At 38.9% G+C, this 21,119-nt stretch overlaps 1 protein-coding gene across 1 annotated transcript in view; it reads right to left on the bottom strand.

Annotated features, from left to right (window-relative positions):
* Positions 1–21,119, bottom strand: part of slc10a7 (solute carrier family 10 member 7) — a 293,348-nt gene that overhangs the window by 196,867 nt on the left and 75,362 nt on the right. Inside the window, exon 5 of the mRNA XM_067992302.1 lies at positions 11,745–11,783. Coding sequence (XP_067848403.1) covers positions 11,745–11,783 — 39 coding nt within the window. The remainder of the gene's footprint in view (positions 1–11,744; positions 11,784–21,119) is intronic.

Raw genomic sequence — 21,119 nt, 5'->3', positions numbered from 1 at the left:
AAGCAGAATTATGCCTGTTCTGAACAACTGACCCATGTTTGCTTTTATCCTGTCACCAACTATTGTGAATGAACCAATCTTTTTTGGGCTGGAATATTAGCCCTCAAACTCATTCTAGCACAAAGCACACTACGAAAATTTAACTTCATTAGCAGCTATGTTGTTGTAAAAGCATATTCAAGTATAAATAAGACTTTAGTGTCCTTCAACATAATTCAAAAAAGCTTTTTAGTAAGTTTATTATACAGGTGTGCAGGTGCATCTTTGACAGAAACCAAATATAAGAGATAACAGAAGAGATATTATTTCATTTATGAACAAGCATTTATAAGATTGGGTTTGTTTTCCTTGGAGCAGAGGAGGCTGAGGGGGGACATGATTGAGGTGTACAAAATTATGAGGGGCACAGATAGGATGGATACTAAGGAGCTTTTTCCCTTCGTTGAGGGTTCTATAACAAGGGGACATAGATTCAAGGTAAAAGGCGGGAGGTTTAGAGGGGATTTTAGAAAGAACTTTTTCACCCAGAGGGTGGTTGGAGTCTGGAACTCACTGCCTGAAAGGGTTGTGGAGGCAGGAACCCTCACAACATTCAAGAAGCATTTGGATGAGCACTTGAAATGCCATAGCATACAAGGCTACGGACCAAATGCTGGAATATGGGATTAGAGTAGACAGGGCTGATGGCCGGCGCGGACACGATGGGCCGAAGGGCCTCTATCCGTGCTGTATAACTCTATGACTATGACTCTATAACCCGTTCACAACTTCATCACTTTGTGTGTTGTAGAATAAGTTGCTTATGACACCATTAACCCTTTGTTTCCCACAAAAATTGATACATCCTGGCTATAGTATCTGGTTTTATTCATTTTATCCCTAGTATTGGCATCTTAGTGCCTAAAAATAAATTAAGAAAAAAAAAATTGGAAAAAAAACAATTAAGGTAAAAAGAAAATATAACAAGGCTTTATTTAATTTGTACAGTTCTTAATACTTTAGACACTATTGCAGTTTAATTCTCTTGCCTTAATCTACAGAATAAATAACTCCATATTGGTTAATAAAACAAATGCTACAATTAGTGTACCAAGGTATAAAATTCTGCTTTAACATTACAGTGTGTGCTTTAACTACATTAAAATTCTTCAGCTGGTACAGTATTCAACTAATCACGATTTAACTTACAGATTTATGACACTATCATAAGTTTTCAACCTCACAGAATGAATTACTTTAAATGTAGTTTATGCTAATAAAACTGGGCTGACTAAGCAGCAATTCTCAGTATTTAAATCATGGATTCAGACATCTGTTGCATGTCGGCTTGGTACCACTACAATCCCTCAACCAACTCCACCAAAATAGATTAGCCGGACATTTCTTTGCATTGAACTTCATCTCCCAGCTATCTGCTCATTGCACTAATCAATGTATGTCCTCCAGCATTCTTCGTCAGAGTTTTCCCTAATTTGGTATGATCAGCAAACTTCAAATTAATTTCTCTTGTGTCCAAATCATTTATATCAAAAGAAAACAAAAGAAATACCAGTACAGATCCTTGAGGCACACTAATACCCACATAAAAACAGAAAATGTTGGAAAAACTCAGCAGGTCAGACAACATATGTGGAGCGAGGAACAGAGTTAATGTTTCAGTTTGATGACCTTTCATTAGAACCGCATCAGAACAGTTCTGATGATGTTGCCATCGACCTGAAACATTAACTCTCTCCATAGATGCTGCCTAACTTGCTGAGTGTTTTCCAGCACTTACTGTTTTTATTTCAGATTTCCAGCATCTGCAGTATTTTGCTTTTGATCTGTTTACCTCTATTCTGTGTTTCCTGTCCCCTATTTTTTTATCCATGCAACTACATTCTCTAATATATCAAGTACTTTGATTTTGTAATGGCACCTTATCAAATGCCTTCTGAAAATCAATATGTACAACGCCATTGAATTTCCTTTATCTATACACTGTGATTGCCTAAAAAATCAATTAAATTAGTGAACTATGACCTGCCTTTTACAAATCCATTCTGATTGTCTCTGAATAGTACATACCTTTTTAAAAATAAAAGCAGCTCAAATAAAATTTGTGACACCTTAATTTACATAGCATGACCAAACAGACAGAAGTTATGCAAATTTGGGATCTTACTTGCCCCTCCAGATGCATACTATTTTTAAGAAGAAAGAGCTCCTACCAATCAAATCTCTAAATGTTGCAGCCTTAACAACTTAAGTTCCCGTAGTCATGCAATTCCAAGGCCAAAGGGACTGTGCAATTAATGCTCAGTTCAGATGACAAAACTCCAGTTTCCTCTAGTAAATAAACCATATCACTGTAGTATGAAACTATTATTGCAGACAAATTTTAATCACCATTTATTGAAGTAATGCGAAGACCAGTAACAGAAAAGGGAATGATTGAAAGAACAATCTTGGGAGCAGTTCCTACAAGGTTTGCCATTAGTTCATACTTATGATAAAATTACCATAATAAATTTTTTAAAACATTAACGTGGATCCATTGTTCTCTTATTTCTTTTTGGAACATCAACATTGTCCTCCTCCATGTTTCTACAGCATAGTCTTCCTTCTTTGCTTCAAAGTGATTCACTGCATTTTGAGATGTTTCTGAGACATTACAAGACGCTAAGTAATTCTAAATGTTTTTTTTTAAAAAGAAAACACGTTTCAGTTACCAGATTGAAAAAATAACCAAATATTTAAAAATTCATTATCGTGCTTTGGTTGATGGAACATTTGTGCTTGACAAGATCCACGTGTATAAACTATTTAACAGAAAACATACCAGTTGACAAATGGAAATGTGCAATATTTTGAACAAGCCTCAATAAGTGTAAAAAGCGACCTTTCTAAAAGCACTGTTCTACCTGAAACAACATGAATTAATAATTTAAGTCCCTGAAACTTTACACATACAGAGCAGATCAAGCAGACTACTGGCATTTTCACTTCAAATTTGTTTCGTCTTTAGTCAGTTTGCTTCATCTGCATTTCTAACACCTGCTTCAGACAGTTTTCAACCATGTTGCCATGTACAGTGCATTCTCTTTTATCTTAATCTATCAATATCCCTCTACCAGAAATGTATGACTCAAGGGAGAATTATCTACCAAGTAAAATTGATCGAGTGTTCAAAAATGTCAGCATGTGATGTGAAGCCCTTTTTTTTAAAAAAAAGGGACAAGCACTTGAAGTAAGTAGAAAATATGATGGTGTAAATTGTTGATTTTTGGCAGAATTTACAATCACCATAAAAAAAATAAAATGATCAGATAAATATTTCATTATTCTGCAAAAGAAAATTAAGCCTGGTTTCATTTAAAACAATCAGCAAATTAGTGAGCATCTGTGGAGAGAACAGGTAAGTTAATGTTTCAGGGCTAAATACTTAGTCAGAACTGACTTATCTGTTCTCTCCATGGAGAGTGACTGACCTACTGTCTTCAGCATTTTCTGTTTTTGTTTCAGATTTCCAGCATCTACAGTTTTTTGCTTACAGTTTCATTTAAATTCTATACGTAGGTGCTGAGACACTGTCCACAGGAGCTGATGTCACCAATTCACTCCTGGGTATTCATTTTAATCACACCCCTACCAGGCTCAGATGAATTGACTTCTATACAATACTCACAGGTTTTCTGTTGCCTATCTTCTTACTCCCCCACAGTATGTGCCCATTAATAGCATATTCTACAAAAGATCTTTGGAATATTTATTCATTCATGGTATTCATCAGAGTCACGAATTCAACAACGTTCAAACCAAGGAATATCAGGGACTGGGGTAAAACAGCAGGGTGGTGTGGGAAAAAGTAGCCAGCATGCAAATTACATAGAATGTACAACGCAGAAACAGGCCATTCGGCCCAACTGGTCCATGCCGGCGTTGCTCCACACAAGCCTCCTCTCACCCCTCTTCATCTAACCCTATTAGCATGGCCTTCTATTCCTTACTCCCTCATGTGTTTGTCTAGCTTTGCCTTAAATGCATTTATGGTATTCGCCTCAACTACTTCTTATGGTAGCGAGTTCCACATTCTAACCACTTACTGGGTAAAGACGCTTCTTCTGAATTTCCTACTGGATTTATTAGTGACTCACGTCTACTCTATCAAACCCTTTCATAATCTTAAAGACCTCTACCAGGTCACCCCTCAGCCTTCTCTTTTCTATTGTGTGCTTTGTGCCAAAATAGGGGACTGAGCTTGAGGGCCAATATTCCAGTCCAAAAATGATTGGTACATTCATAATCGACATTAGTTGGTGACGAAATAAACATAGGAATAGGAGTAAGCCATTCAGCTCTTCGAGCCTGTTCCACCATTCAATGAGATCATGGCTGATCTGTATCCTAACTCAATTTACCCGCCTTGGCTCCATATCCTTTAATGCACTCGGCTAGCAAACATCTGTCGATCTCAGATTTAAAATTATTAATTGAGCTAGCATCTACTGCGTTTTGTGGGATAGAGTTCCACACTTCTACCAACCATTCTGTGAGGTGTTTCCTAACTTCCCTCCTGAATGGCCTGGCTCTGATTTTAAGGTTACGTCCCCTTGTCCTAGACTCCCCCACCAGCAGAAAAAAATTCCCTCTATTTACCCTATCAATTCCTTTCAAAATCCTAAAAACCTCAATCAAATTACTCCCTAAACTTCTATATTCCAGGGAATACAAGCCTAGTTTATGTAATCTTTCCTCATAATTTAACCATTGGAGCCCTGGTACATTCTGGTGAAACACAAACATGAGTCAGTCCTAGCAGTTTAAGAACTGGCATAGTTCTGCTTTTGATTTGTTGAACACATTCTTGGAATGTAGGTATTAATACCTGATTTTGACTAATTAGATCAATTGACTATAATCTATTGACTAACCTTACCTAGTAAGTATTGTTCAACAGTTTCTATCCCCACACCATTTTAAAAAATTGTTTATATTCCTAGCTAGAGATTTTTTAATGCCTGTTCATCTTCTAAAATTTTCACTTTAGATACAACAGATAGTTTTTGTATTCCTGTCTTGTAGAAAGCATCAAATGTGAAGAGGTTTTCTCCATTATGTTAAAATAGATCACATTAAAAATTCTCTGAACTGCTTTCCCAGACAAGTCAGAGTTTCACAATGACAAAATTGCCACAAGGTTTGAATTATTAATGGAGAACGCGCCCCAACACGCCTTGCACAGGCCCGCCACTTTTTTTTTTTACAGTGGTGGATATTGGGGGGTTTGTGACATCAGTAGGCCCAGAATGCTATTTTAACTGATGACCTGTTGTGGCTTTCCTGCCACAAAGGGAAGAGGAGAAGGGGCCAGATGAGGCCCAAATAGGTAAGTTTTGTTTACTTTTTTTTAAAACTTTCTTTGTGGGGCCAGGAGGAGCAGGAGTACACATTTATAGTGATGTGTACTCTATAACTAGTTTGTGTTTTAGATGTGCTCTTAGGTAAAAACCTGATGCATCAGGGTCAACAGAAGACTGCAAGGAACAACTGGTTTTATTCAGTGGTTGAGGCTGTTGTTTGGAGGCTGTGCTCAGTTTTGTATTTGCCATTTTGTCAATTCTAAGCTGGCATGTTTGGCTTGGAAGCCCAAGAAAATTATGGTAAATAGCTGGATTATCCATTGGAGAAATACAGTTTGAATACTTTTCATGCCCATCTACAATACAGGGTAGATAGATGGCTGAGGACAAGAATACTGGAGATCAATCACAATCTCTTCTTTTCTTGATATGTACACCATCTAGGACCAGGAAGTTAGATGCCTGAATTGTTTTTATACATCCATCTGACAACCAGAGGCAATTGATTGTCTGGATTGCTTCACTCTCTGGCTATATTGGTCGGTTTCGTGAGCCTGGTTCTGTGGATATAGAGACCACACTTGGAGAAGTCTGGATTTATGCTGGCAGGAGCAGGAGGACACCATGTCCAACATGACAAAAATATAACTGGGGGGGGGTGGGGGGCATAGTTTGCATATAATTCTTGCAGATCTAATCAAATTAGAAGAACAAATCAAATTTAGTTAAGCTCCTGTACTGTATAAAGGTTGACCAAATAAGAAAAAAATGGTGCTTATCTAAAAATATTAGGTTAAATTTTCCTATGCCCTGCTCCCAAATAGCATCTGAAAAACAGGTGCAAATCCGGTTAATCCCAGGGATGAGGGGGCAGACATATGAGGAGAGGTTGAGTAGATTGGGACTCTACTCATTGGAGTTCAGAAGAATGAGAGGCGATCTTATTGAAACATATAAGATTGTGAAGGGGCTTGATCGGGTGGATGCGGTGAGGATGTTCCCAAGGATGGGTGAAACTAGAACTAGGGGGCATAATCTTAGAATAAGGGGCTGCTCCTTCAAAACTGAGATGAGGGGAAACTTCTTCACTCAGAGGGTGGTAGGTCTGTGGAATTTGCTGCCCCAGGAAGCTGTGGAAGCTACATCATTGAATAAATTTAAAACAGAAATAGACAGTTTCCAAGAAGTAAAGGGAATTAGGGGTTACGGGGAGCGGGCAGGAAATTGGACATGAATTTAGATTTGAGGTTAGGATCAGATCAGCCATGATCTTATTAAAGGGCGGAGCAGGCTCGAAGGGCCGATTGGCCTACTCCTGCTCCTATTTCTTATGTTCTTAAAAGATAAATGGCCACTAATCCTTTTGCCCTGGTGTGCATCTGAGAAATGCTTCAACTGAACTTCCTCTATGGTTTTTCTGGTGGCTGCACTGACTACGCCTGAACAGGCCACAGCATTGTAAATTACACGCAAGTGGCTCTGTACAAAGAATTCCTGTAATAGTGCTGGATGCTATCTGTCTTATAAGGGACAGACTTGATACTGTCTTTGGCATTTAGCATTCAAAATGGCATTGCAGTTTCTGTACATCTTGCAGAATGTTGTTAATTCTTTGTACTTTGTGATAGAAGCCATGTTGAAGAAATTCATTTGGCCCTCTCCTGAGCCACGAACAATTGTTTCCATATCACAGGGCAAATTTCTCTCTCTCCTTGATCATACAATCATCTTCAATAAAAAGAAAAACTTCACAATCAAACCAGCACCTTCCTCCTATTGCTGCTCTATCATGCTTCACACACACACTTGCTTTCCCTGTTTCTCCACCTACTGCTCATCACCACTGTGCTGTCCTTTTACCAAGGCTGACTGCAGGGATGCTAAGACTCTTGGGGTGCTGCTGCAATACCAGCTGTGGCACAGTGGCATGCACATATTCATAGAGATCAGCACATTTAAATGGTAGTGGTTGTTGGAGGCCAATCATCTCAGCCCCAGGACATTGCTGCAGGAGTTCCTCAGGGCAGTGTCCTAGGCTCAACCATCTTCAGCTGCTTCATCAATGACCTTCCCTCCATCATAAGGTCAGAAATGGGGATGTTCGCTGATGATTGCACAGTGTTCAGTTCCATTCGCAGCCCCTCAGATAATGAAGCAGCCCGTGCCCGCATGCAGCAAGGCCTGGACAAATCCAGGCTTGGGCTGATAAGTGGCAAATAACATTCGCGCCAGACAAGTGCCAGGCAATGACTGTCTCCAACAAGAGAGAGTCTAACCACCTCCCCTTGACATTCAACGGCATTACCATCGCCGAATCCACCACCATCAACATCCTGGGGGTCACCATTGACCAGAAACTTAACTGGACCAGCCACATAAATACTGTGGCCACAAGAGCAGGTCAGAGGCTGGGTAATCTGTGGCGAGTGACTCACCTCCGGACTCCCCAAAGCCTTTCCACCATCTACAAGGCACAAGTCAGGAGTGTGATGGAATACTCTCCACTTGATTGGATGAGTGCAGTTCCAACAACATTCAAGAAGCTTGACACCATCCGGGACAAAGCAGCCCACTGGTTTGGTACCCCATCCACCACCCTAAACGTTCACTCCCTTCACCACCGACGCACCGTGGCTGCAGTGTGTACCATCTACAAGATGCACTGCAGCAACTCGCCAAGGCTTCTTCGACAGAATCTCACAAACCTGCGACCTCTACCACCTAGAAGGACAAGGGCAGCATGCACATGGGGACAACACCACCTGCACGTTCCCCTCCAAGTCACACACCATCCCGACTTGGAAATATATTGCCGTTCTTTCATCGTCGCTGGGTCAAAATCCTGGAACTGCCTACCTAACAGCACTATGGGAGAACCTTCACCACACGGACTGCAGCGGTTCAAGGCGGCAGCTCACCACCTTCTCAAGGGCAATGAGGGATGAGCAATAAATGCTGGCCTTGCCAGAGACGCCCATGTCCCATGAACGAATAAATAGACACAAAGACCATAGAAATACAAATGACAGCTTCTGGCTGGCTAAGAAGAATTTCAACACTCTCCAAAGTTCATCAGCAGCTGACTGTTTTAAAATTCCCTTTAACGTGGCAGGCACAATGGAAGCCCACCATCCCCACACACACTTTTCTATCAATTTTTTAGATTTTAGGTGCATGGAAACAGAGTCTAAATACCTGTCTTAAACTTAATTCCCGCCCTCCTCCCTTTTAGGTTCCAAGATGCCATGAAGCATTCCTCAGCTAAGTGGTCAGGCATCCAGCTCCCAAACTTCGGGTCTTCAACCAGTCACTGGAAAGATCATGAATGCACAACCTAGCGTGACTTACCCTAATATTTCTCTCTTGCCTATGAGGAAGGGGGCAAAAATGTTTATTTTTGGGGGGCTAAAAATAAAATCTAAGTAAATTACTTGGAGAGGTTTCTGTGCAACTGCAACATTATTAATGTAGAAATAGGATTTTATTTTATGGACCACGAGTGCTTCAAATGATGAATTAAAAACGTTTTCCAAACCTAGTTGCACTGCACATTACAAGGTATAGCCCATACAATTGTTGAAGTTGGGTTTAACAAAACAAGACACTGCTGAAGTTTTCACTGTCTAATCTAATTGCTAGATTTCTGTTCAATGTATATTGAGGAAAAAACAAAATGAACTTCTTGTGCATCCCATTAGATAAACATCTGCCTCTCTGACAGTGAGGTGAAAGGCTATCCTACAGCAATGTTTATTGTAACTTTAGCATACTTTTCTGCTTCACTTGGGACTATTGGCTTACTTTGAAGCAACTGACTTGGTGTTGGTATAAATGGTATACACCAATAAGAACAATCATGTTTTAATTATCCTTTCTGACAATTGTGTAGTTTCTAAAATATTTTTATCTTCCAGCAACATGCATACAGCTAGCAAAATACTACCAAAGTATAGCCATACTAGAATTTTGTTTTCCGAGTTCAACGGTAAGTAAAAATACATTGTTGAACTTGCATAATGAACAACAGTCAGCAGAGTAAATCTGCATATCTATTTAAAGCATGTGAAGAATCTTGAGAACATTTGAAAACCGTACTTTATAAATATTATACACACACACACACCAAACATTAAATGCAGAATAAGACCAGCAGTCCGCATCTCGAAAAGCACCGCAAAGAAAGTGAACCAGAATAACTTTTCATTCAGCTTGTGAGGAATTGAGTCAAACCAAATCCGCAACAATTTCATACAAAATTAACAAACAGCCCTTAAATATTACTGTTCCTATTATGATCACCTACCATTTATATGGGAGGTTTCGTTTTTTTTTGAAAACCTTTGCTTTTCACCCATCAACCCTGTGTGCGCTGACCTGTATTGGCTCCCGATCTCCGAACGCCTCCATTTTAAAATTCTCATCCTCATGTTCCCTCCAGGGCCTCGCCCCTCCCTATCTCTGTAATTTCCTCCAGCCCTACAACCCTCTGAGAACTCTGTGTTCCTCCAACTCTTTTAGAAAAAAAATAATTGTTGTCCTATCTTGTTACTATTTGGATCACGTATTTTTTCAACCAGGATAAAGAAATCCATTACCCTAAAAATCAACTTGGTGCTGCCTAACAAAATTAAATTTGAGAGTTACTGGCCATCACAGTAATTAAATTCATGTCACAAATTTGCAAGAAAAATGGACATGACTAGTATGTTTACCATCTCCACAATTCAATAGACATACAGTGCAAACGTTGTCTGTGTGAAGCTGACATTCATTGGAACAAATCTGTGGGAAAAACATCAGTTTAAATACTACTAATAAAACCAGTAATTTTAAAAAGTAGTTTACTCAAGACTCATGTTTACAGCCAAGGTACTGGGTATACAAACACAATAATTGTACTTATTCTAATAAGTGAACGCGTTGATCTGGTTACTGGTTAAACATATTTGCAAACAAACATTCTTCTACTGTCACAAATAGTTGCATCTGAAAGTATTAGTGATTAAGTTTGAGTTTGTTGTTTATATATTTAACTTTCACTGTCTGAAATAATTTGTAATTGTGGAAATATTCACAACACTTAACACCATATTCCAATAAATGCAGTAGTTAGAAAAATATTAAACACCATGTGTGAAAGTTCTACCTTCCATAACATGGAACTATAATGATACAAGCAGATTTTATTAGCTAACCATTGAGCAGACTGTAATTGATCTGCCATCAAATATTATTACGTACATCAAAGAGAGAAATCAAATCATTTATTCTAATCTACTTTATTGTAAAGCAGCATGTGTAAAATGAAGGGGAGGAGATAATGAAATTATGTTTCTAACTTACAGCAATTCTCTCTGGCACAATGCAAAGAAACCACACAGTCTGGAATTTATGTAAATTGTCTTCATTTATCAAATATAACTAGGGCATCTGCATTAAAAATAATCTAACATCGAAGTTCTCAAAATGTTTTGTTTTACAGTAATCAAACAAATATCAATATAAAGGTTTGTACGATATTTGTCTCTTGACTGTTACGTGAGAAAAGAACTTCTAACCAATTGATAAGTGGAAAGCAAAAAAAAACACACACACACAATAGCTACAGATTGAATTATCATTTCCTGCACTATCCATGGGTCATGATTTATCTTCCAAATATCAATCCCTTGATGTTCAGTAACGAGTATTTGATGAACCTCATAAAAAATGATCTATATATTGATACATGCTTCTATTTAATCTCATCTATAACGTAATCAATTGACATCCCATCTAAAAAATACATTTCTAAAGGCTTTGAAATGTAGTGAAAAGACTCACTATAAGAAGATTATTGAAAGGTAGTTTTACATTATAAATAGTAACCTGTAAATGAGACATTTCAGAATTGCATTCCAGTCAACATTAACAGCCACCAGAGGGAAGCTATGCCTTGCTACACTGTAAAAATAATCTCAATAACTGCAATACAGTGACCTAAATTTTGTCATTGCAACATTCATTTGCAGCAACAATTAGGAAGGGCAGGCAAAAGGTTAATGTTAAAGTCAACAGTATTAAGGATACTAATAAAGTATTTACAGGAAGTGACTTAAAATTATGAGGTAGGAATAATCTGATTAAAGTTTAAAGAATGCCCACACACAGTTTTGAAAAAATCTTCATCCTATTCATCAGTGCATTTAAGACAAAATCCGAAGTTAAAAAGTGAACCATAACGTAAAACAGATGGTTTCTTTTGAAATATGCCTTTAATAAGGAAACCGGCCAATAAAATCCATCGCTGTGCCTTTGTTCATTTCAGAATTAACTCTGTAATAAATACTTAAGCATTGCAATTGAACAGTGATTACAAAATTAATCTTTTGCAATGTAGTCATTAAATACTTAAGCTCTTACCAGAAAACTTCCAAAAGCAGAATTGAAAATAGCAGCTGCCTGTAAAACAAGATTAGATTGTTTGAGTATTTCTTTCTTACATCATAAAGTACTTGCTACTGATGAATGACATTTGCAGTATTTTAACTTGTCAAATGCAGTAAATGCTTATATCATACTAAAATTAACCCAGTAAACACAAATACAACAGTGTAAATATATTTGATTTTTTACTGACAGTTACACGGAAAGAACTATAGTGCAGGATACTACTAAGACACTAACAAATACTGTATGTAACAAATTTCAGATTCTTCCAGGCAATGATTGGGACTTACCTAAAATAACCCAGTGTAAAAGCTATTACAACAAAAAAAACAATTGCAGCTCAAGTCATTAATATCCAAGATATTATGATGTAAATCTTGAAAAGGTGCAGAGACTAAATAAAAACAAGATAAGGATGTTGAACATCACCCAGCCAAGCATTATACAGTACCATGGTAATGAAGATAACGTGCTCTGTAAATCCAGCTTGGTCCCTCAAAACCAGGGAAGTACATCCATACCACTCCCCTCCCCCTGAGAAACTAAGTAAAATGCATCAGACTTTAGCACTATTTATTTGTAAAACACCATAAACAAAAAAAGGTGCCAACAGTTACAGTAAATTTGAAATCAGAACAAATCCAAAGCCACGTTCAAAAGACAAAGCTAAACCTACATACTGCTCCCAAAGAGCAAATGATAAGACTGAATAGATAATGAGATCCCTGGCTCCAGAGTATTTAGCTTTCTTATTCATGTTCATAATTAATTCAAGAACATTGATAATTTCATTAGATTTTTCTAGACTTATCAATAAATGATGGCAATGGACCACAGTTCCACTGTGCCCTGAATATCGCAGTATCCAGACAAACAACCTCTGCTCACTCACAAGGATGTGACATGGTATTTCCTGCCACACAGAAACATTTTCAATGCCTTGATAAAGACATTGTAATAAACTGTAAAGTAATGTAGTTTAACACTTTTCCCCACCGTTGTACACCATCCCAAGTAAAATTTGGCATTTGAAACATATTTTCCCAATTCCTACACAGAGATCACAAAGGGAGATGACAACCGTGTATCTCACACAAGCACCACAAAGCACAAGTCTATCATACACACGATAAGTCCAACTTTTAACATGGTGGTGCTTAAAATGATCTCACAGAATGTCAAGGCACTCTTCTACTTCATTAGATATTTGCTTCTGTCAGGAGCAGCATTTTGACCAGACAAGTATTATTAGTAGATATGTGGGTAAACAACCTTAAATTAGCATGCCTGTATAAGTATAATGGATTATTTGGATAACTAGTGTTACTACCAGATAAAATATTGCAGGTGACGCATGGGTGCAGGGAGAGTGTGTTCAACCTTTCATTTCACCGGGTTACCAATTGCAGTCACTATGCTGTTGGGAAGTGCAGAACAATGACCAGACATTTTGGTTGAAAATTTCCGAAACACTATGCCAATGGTGGGGCCTCACACATAGCAGATAGTTTATTGGAAAATTGCAGGTGCATTAACTGCTATTTTCTACCTGCTGAAATCAATGGATGGAAAATTCATAGGCAGTACAGCCCACGATTTTCCGATAAATCGCCCGCTGCATGCAAAATCCATTGATGGCAGGGGGTCTCACAAAATTTCACCCCTCATCTCAAGGAGGAGGAAAAATCAGTTGGGGATTTTCCGCTGGGCCATTCTTGCGTGTTCTTTTGGTGGCTGGCAAAGAGCAGTATTGAAGTGGCCTGGGAGCAGCTAACTTGCTGTATCCTTTGAGATGAAGGAGATGCCTAGCTAGGGAACAGAAGAATTACTGCAAGGGGAAAAAATCAAAGGAAGCAACTCATAGGAGAATACTGCACTGATTCAACATATTGTGCTGTCTTTTTGTGTGATATGGCTTCTTTATGAAAATATAGAAAACATCCAATTGACGCAGTGAGTGGTTACATTGCAGATTATTGTTGACTCTTATTTTTGAAGTAAACCAATAAATACCCCCAAAAGGTGAATTCCAAAATTAGAGTTAAACCTGATAAAATGCTGAAAAGTCAACATTGACAAACTATGGTTCTGGTGTAACACACACAGCTGCTTTCCCTGGATGGCGCAGAAAGTATTTAAATTTTCTCTACGTCATTGCTTGAACTGTTACATCAAGAACATCGAAGTAGCCTACATTACACACAGAAAGCTGAATGAAGTTCAGTGCATGAAACAGACGCTGAGGATGCGAACTATTGCTGTGCATCAATTCCTTTTAGCATTATATTTTGCCATGATATATTTGTATATCTTGATGTAATTATTTATTTGAAGTATTTTATGTCATTCCAAAATTATTTTTCTGATTAAACACAGTTTTCCAATTATAAACTTCCACTTAATCTTTGATCCTAAAAAGCACAAATTTATTTATTTGATTTTTAAAAAAACTGAATTCAGGAAAAAAAAACAGAAAAAAAAATCAGAAGCCTTAAATCATTCCTTATGTATGTCTTCTTCAAGTTAGATGAAGAACTTATTATTAAAGAACAGTAGGAATGAGGTATCAGTGGCATAGAGAACAATTGGTGCTCAAGATCAGAGGTACAACACTTGAAGACAAATGATTTGTATGTTCTCAGCATGCAGCTTACATGGGTAGCACTTTCAAGAAAGACAAGGATAGAAATCAATTTATTAAGGACCGTCTTATACCTCAGTTGATAGTCTACATTTTAATAACAAAGGTGTACTTACATACATTAAATTCCAAAGGACATTTTTTTTCAAAGCTTTGCAATCAAAAACAAAAATAAGTGATGTTATTTAGTATTTAATTTTTTTTAAATCTAAAGACTATTAGCTAGATAATATACTCAAAGTGCAACAAGCAAATGAAAAAAATAAAACTAAGCAACATTTAATATCTTTCAGCATGTTTTTTAAGCATGAATATATCTTTCAATCCAGGCAAGGCCCTTCACAGAATAGAGGCAATAGATTAAACTTCTTGGTAATGTGTGTTAAATTGAATCAGGTGTCCTGTCCTCTTAAGGAAATTAAGTCCTTTTTGTGGAAGTGGGTTTAATGAGAACAGAGTCTGCCGACATTGATGAATGGGATTGACACCAGAGAGAGCATGTAAGCAGGACAATATCTGCATGTTACACTATTGCTGACTATTTTTCACTTACTATCTGAAATTACTTCATCATCTCATATGGGACTTATTAATCACAAATTTAGGTATTACACATCATTTATCTGTATATTATTCTGCAGATGGTGACAGTTAATAACAAAAATCTTTACGAATTACATTTTTACAGTTTGTTTCAGCTGTGCCTGCACCCATTATTTACCACATATAAATATCAAACTAGGTTTATTTCTCCAGACAATTTTATTCAGAGTATTTTATACTTACATGCTGGAATTTCAACACTGCTGTCATCTATATATATATATATATATATATATATATAGATACAAAACATGCACTCATACAAATCAGAGAAAATAATCTAGAAACATAACTAAAGTCTGTTTAATAACCTTTACATATCCTGATCTGGAAAGTGGTGATGCAGGATTAGGAAATGGTCAATTTATATGTACAAGGGGCTAATTTTATATAAGTGAGGGTACAGAGGACAAACCACAATAACATTACAATCCAAAACAAATCAACATCTAGGCTTTAGTAATGAGCATAGCCTCAGGCTAATAGCAGCATGTTCTCATTATTTTACTGAATTTTAGTGGGTTCCCAAAAGAATAAAATAAATAAATAAATAAATGGGAGCGTGAGCATGAGGGGTGTCAAGTGACCATTTACAAAGTTTTCTCCTCCCACAAAGAGAAGTTTGAGGACCATTACTTGAAATAATTATTCCCTTTTGAAAAATGAAGTACATTCTGAAAGAAATAAGTATGTTTCTTCCCGCTCTGTTGTGAACTACTGTACAGTGGTTATGTGACATACACTACTCAACTCCCTATCTAAAAAAAACTCCACTTGAGAACACAGAATGGCACACAAAGAGAAGCACATCCAGCCAATTTGCTATTCAATATTAAAGCGGGTGTCATTTGATCAAGGTGGATTTTTTTGGCAAGATTTTTTCTTGCCAATGATGGGCATAAAGGTAGATAGCGACTGATGATCGACTTTTGTGTTTAAATCACACAGCAGGAACTAAGGCAATATTGAACATTTTATTTGACTGCATGTTACACAGAAATAGCATAACCTACAAATATTTTTTTTAAGGGAATAACAGAGGAATCGCAGTGAGTTCGAAAGCAGTAATCCACTTGAATTATTCCAATAGCACAAACCATGACAGCAAAGCTTGACCAGTTTAAGAACCCAGAGATAGTTAATAGAGGCAGTATAAAAGGGTAACAACACTGACATTGCTAAAGGACAGGGAGGTTTAGGGCATTATTGCAACTCTATCTACTCTAATTAGTGAAATTATGAGGGGCTAAATGGCTAATGGTTATGCAGATTAGATACAGATGGCTCAGAAATAAGTGACACGCACTGAGCTCATCCATTGCTGCATGTTTTGTGGGTTCCAATTGGTCTGTGGCTAACACATGACAAATCATTTTATTGATCCAAGACAGGAATTGGATGAAGGGCCTGATAAAAGTCAGCATTATTCAGAGCAGGTGATTGGGGAATGTGAAACTAATATGCCCAGCCTGAGGAGGGGAAAAAAAAATTAGCGTTACAAGGCCAGGGAGTGGATGCTAGGAATGCAATCAGATACCAGAGATAGGAACCAGGAAGCCAAGTGAGACTGCAGAACTTGAGGCACTAGTCAGAAAAAGGGCATGTAAAAGTCAACAGGTGTTTGGGGGAAGCTGGGGAGAGTGAAGTTGGTAACCTGAGGCTGAGAAGGGAGAAATACCAGCCCAAGGTGTGAGAGGAGAAGCCTAATCTCAAGAAGAAGAAGGGCCTAACAGAAGGAAGAAGAATATTATAACATAAATACTGTGGCTACAAGAGCAGGTCAGAGGCTGGGTAATCTGCAGCGAGTGAGTCACCTCCTGACTCCCCAAAGCCTTTCCACTATCTGCAAGGTACAAGTCAGGAGTGTGATGGAATACTCTCCACTTGACTGGATGAGTGCAGCTCCAACAACATTCCAGAAGCTCGACACCATCCAGGACAAAGCAGCCCGATTGATTGGTACCCCATCCACCACCGGCGCACAGTGGCTGCAGTGTGTACCATCCACAGGATGCTGCAGCAACTCGCCATGGCTTCTTTGACAGCACCTCCCACACCCGCGACCTCTACCATCTAGAAGGACAAGGGCAACAGGCACATGGGAACACCACCACCTGCACGTTCTCCTCCAAGTCACACACCATCCCGACTTGGAAATATATCGCCGTTCCTTCATCGTCGCTGGGTCAAAATCCTGGAACTCCCTTCCTAACAGCACTGTGGGAGAACCGTCACCACACGGACTGCAGCGGTTCAAGAAGGCGGCTCACCCCCACCTTCTCAAAGGCAATTAGGGATGGGCAATAAATGCTGGCCTCTCCAGCGATGCCCACATCCCATGAACAAATTTTTTTTTAAATTATTGATAAAAGAAAAAGGAAGGCACTGTTTTTTTTAAAAAAAGGAAGCAGTGCCTTGTAGTGTGTGCTATAAAGGATATTAGTGACTGCCAGCAACCAGACTCGAGCACAATTTGTACATGCAGTGTTCAGGCGAAACTGTTTTAGTTATAACAGAGACGATTATGGGATGAATTGATGGAGGTGTTTAAAATTATGACGGGTTGGGAAAAGGTAGATAAAACAAACCGTGTCCAATGGTTGAGGGGTCTAGAACTTAGAGGACATACGTATAAGATTAAATGAAAAGTAATGTAGGACAAAGAGCAAGAGACACTTTTTTTTAAAAAAGAGGGTTGTGAGGCTGTGGATTTCATTATTGGAGTTGGTGATTGATGCAGCGACCATGAGAACATTTAAGGCTAGGTTAGATGGGTGGTTGAAAGAGAGTGGCGGGACATAGGAAGAGGGCATTTGCCCTAGGTGGTTGAAAGAGAGTGGCGGGATATAGGAAGAGGGCATATGCCCTATTCATGCACTATTCCTTGTGTGGAGGATAACCACCAACACAGACTAATTAGGCCAAATAGCCTGTTTCTGTAATGCAATTCCATGTAAAAAGCTATTTGGCTGGCTGCTGGAGTGGGTCGGAGGGCATCATAATAACATAAGAAATAGGAGCAGGAGTAGGCCAATCGGCCCCTCGAGCCTGCTCCGCCATTCAATAAGATCATGGCTGATCTGACCCTAACCTCAAATCTAAATTCATGTCCAATTTCCTGCCCGCTCCCCGCAACCCCTAATTCCCTTTACTTCTAGGAAACTGTCTATTTCTGTTTTAAATTTATTTAATGATGTAGCTTCCACAGCTTCCTGGGGCAGCAAATTCCACAGACCTAACTACCCTCTGAGTGAAGAAGTTTCTCCTCATATCAGTTTTGAAAGAGCAGCCCCTTATTCTAAGATTTTGCCCCCTAGTTCTAGTTTCACCCATCCTTGGGAACATCCTTACCGCATCCACCCGATCAAGCCCCTTCACAATCTTATATGTTTCAATAAGATCGCCTCTCATTCTTCTGAACTCCAATGAGTAGAGTCCCAATCTACTCAATCTCTCCTCATATGTCCGCCCCCTCATCCCCGGGATTAACCGAGTGAACCTTCTTTGTACTGCCTCGAGAGCAAGTATGTCTTTTCTTAAGTATGGACACCAAAACTGTATGCAGTATTCCAGGTGCGGTCTCACCAATACCTTATACAACTGCAGCAATACCTCCCTGTTTTTATATTCTATCCCCCTAGCAATAAAAGCCAACATTCCGTTGGCCTTCTTGATCACCTGCTGCACCTGCATACTAACTTTTTGATTTTCTTGCACTAGGTACCCCAGATCCCTTTGTACTGCAGTACTTTCCAGTTTCTCGCCATTAAGATAATAACTTGCTCTCCGATTTTTCCTGCCAAAGTGCATAACCTCACATTTTCCAATATTGTATTGCATCTGCCAAATCTCCGCCCACTCACCCAGCCTGTCTATATCCCCTTGTAGGTTTTTTATGTCCTCCTCACTCTCTACCTTCCCTCCCATCTTTGTATCATCTGCAAACTTTGATATGTTACACTCGGTCCCCTCCTCCAAATCGTTAATATAGATTGTAAAGAGTTGGGGACCCAGCACCGACCCCTGCGGAACACCACTGGCTACTGGTTGCCAGTCCGAGAATGAACCATTTATCCCAACTCTCTGCTTCCTGTTAGATAACCAATCCTCCACCCATGCCAGAATATTACTCTGATCCATTGATCATGATGGCTTCATTATTGTAGCAGCCCAGTTAGTTGCCAGCAAATGAGGGGGTGTATAAAAGTAGACCCTGGCTTAGAGGATACTCAATGCCTGTGTTGTGTTAGTGGTGGGCCCAGGAAAATTGCAGTGTGGATTATGTTCGTGTCTTAAAACAGATCCATCAGAACTACCAGTGATACAAGCTCCCTAACAGCAAGGGACAGGTCAGAGACCTGAGGGATAGGCATCACAGTGTGACTAGGTAGTTTTTTGAAGGAAAGGGAGTAAAGGGATGGTAGATTCACAAGAGAATTGAGAGAGAAGAGCACTGAACCGTTTACCTTTAAAAACCACGTACAATGCCTTAAGGATCAATACACTAAAAAAAAGCATCTTTGATGGAAGATGAGTGCAAATAGATTACAAGTAACACGTCAACAGGGGGAACTATCATTCGATGGTGTTTAGTAGGTGGCCATATGGTGATCAGAAGGATGGTGGCAAAACAGCCACATATTTTAGGTTCACAGTCCTGAAGAGCGAACCCATTCATATTTCTTTCATTGATTTTCATAAAGCTTTTGATCTAGTAACCTAGATTTTCATCTGTGTTATTGTAATCCCTCCTTTAACCTATTTATTTTAAAAAGAGCTACTGCCCACCTTTAAATAATGCCAATTTTAAAATCTAAGCTAAAGTCTCAGGTGATCCTCAAAGAAGCTGAAAGCTATGGAAGTCCATGGCCAAATCTTGGACTTTATCCAACATGCGTGCTCTAATTCCAAGATCTATATAAGGATAGATGAAGGATCAACTGAACCCATCTCTCTCAAAAGATGAGTGAAGCAAGGTTGTGCACGGTCACCCAGCTTACTTGATGTCTTCATCAACAGTGTGTTGGATGCATCATAAGGGATGGCCTCAGAGTGGCTGTTCCAAACTTTTCTCCATTTCCAAGCATGGTTCTTTTTCGTGGATGACTTTGTATTGTAGATGGACTCACCTGGGGATCTAGGGCACATTACTTATGATTTTGAACAGTGGGATATGATGTCTCCAAGTGTAGTATTATGGCTGCACATATTTAGAAAGCAGATTTTGAAGCTATTGGTTGGAAGATACAAGGGTATCTGTCCCAAATGTTATTCCTAGGGATCATAATCCTTCAGGAGTGTACTGAGCAGAGTTGAAGGGCACTTTGGTCTTTCTTGAAGTTGTTCAATAACAGCAACGTCTCAATTCAGGTTAAGGTTGTTGCATATAACCATGCAATCCAATGCCCCAACAGGTGAGGTAATGCCTAGACCAGCAGTTGAAAACTTACCACCACTCTATCCTGGGGGTTGCTTAGTGTCAGCAGTAGCTATATACATAACTGAGGATCCCTAACCTTTGGCTCTGCCAACCTGTAGCTAAGCTGCCTGGACTTTGGCAAGTGGATTATGTCCCCACGAGAAGAGTGTGTGCCCTTCCTATCAGGCATATTGAAACTCCACTTGCATAGAGTATCTTGATTTAGAGATTCAAGCATGATGACGGGTTTCTGTACATGTTAGACAGCCAACCGACTTTAAAAAAAATAGAATCTAGTGCAACTCCTTTCAGATGGAATGAGATTTCACTTTATCTGGCAACTGTCAATCCACCTGTTTGTAGCAGTACAGTACTTAGTGCTGGGATTACCTATAGTTTTAACAACCAATGAAAAAAATAACTGTCTAAATCTGCACAAAATTTTAGTCATGGGTACAGTAAACCTAACTTATCAAGGCAGGAAAATGTGATGACAAAGATTTCTGCACAATAATCTCTAAAAATGGAATTTTGAGAATATTTGGTAAAAATATCAGATGAATGGTTCCTCCAATGCCACAAAAAAGTTTACAGGGTGGGTAGCTGAGCCATACAGGCCAGGGAAGTCTCAGATAAGATCATTCATCTGTGCTATTATCTGCTCTCAGCCAAGGTGGCAGTACAG

The sequence above is a fragment of the Heptranchias perlo genome, chromosome 1 (assembly GCF_035084215.1).
Source record: "Heptranchias perlo isolate sHepPer1 chromosome 1, sHepPer1.hap1, whole genome shotgun sequence".
Taxonomy (NCBI): domain Eukaryota; kingdom Metazoa; phylum Chordata; class Chondrichthyes; order Hexanchiformes; family Hexanchidae; genus Heptranchias; species Heptranchias perlo.
Note: the sequence above shows the minus strand (reverse complement) of the source record. Positions and strands in the feature narration are given on the sequence as shown.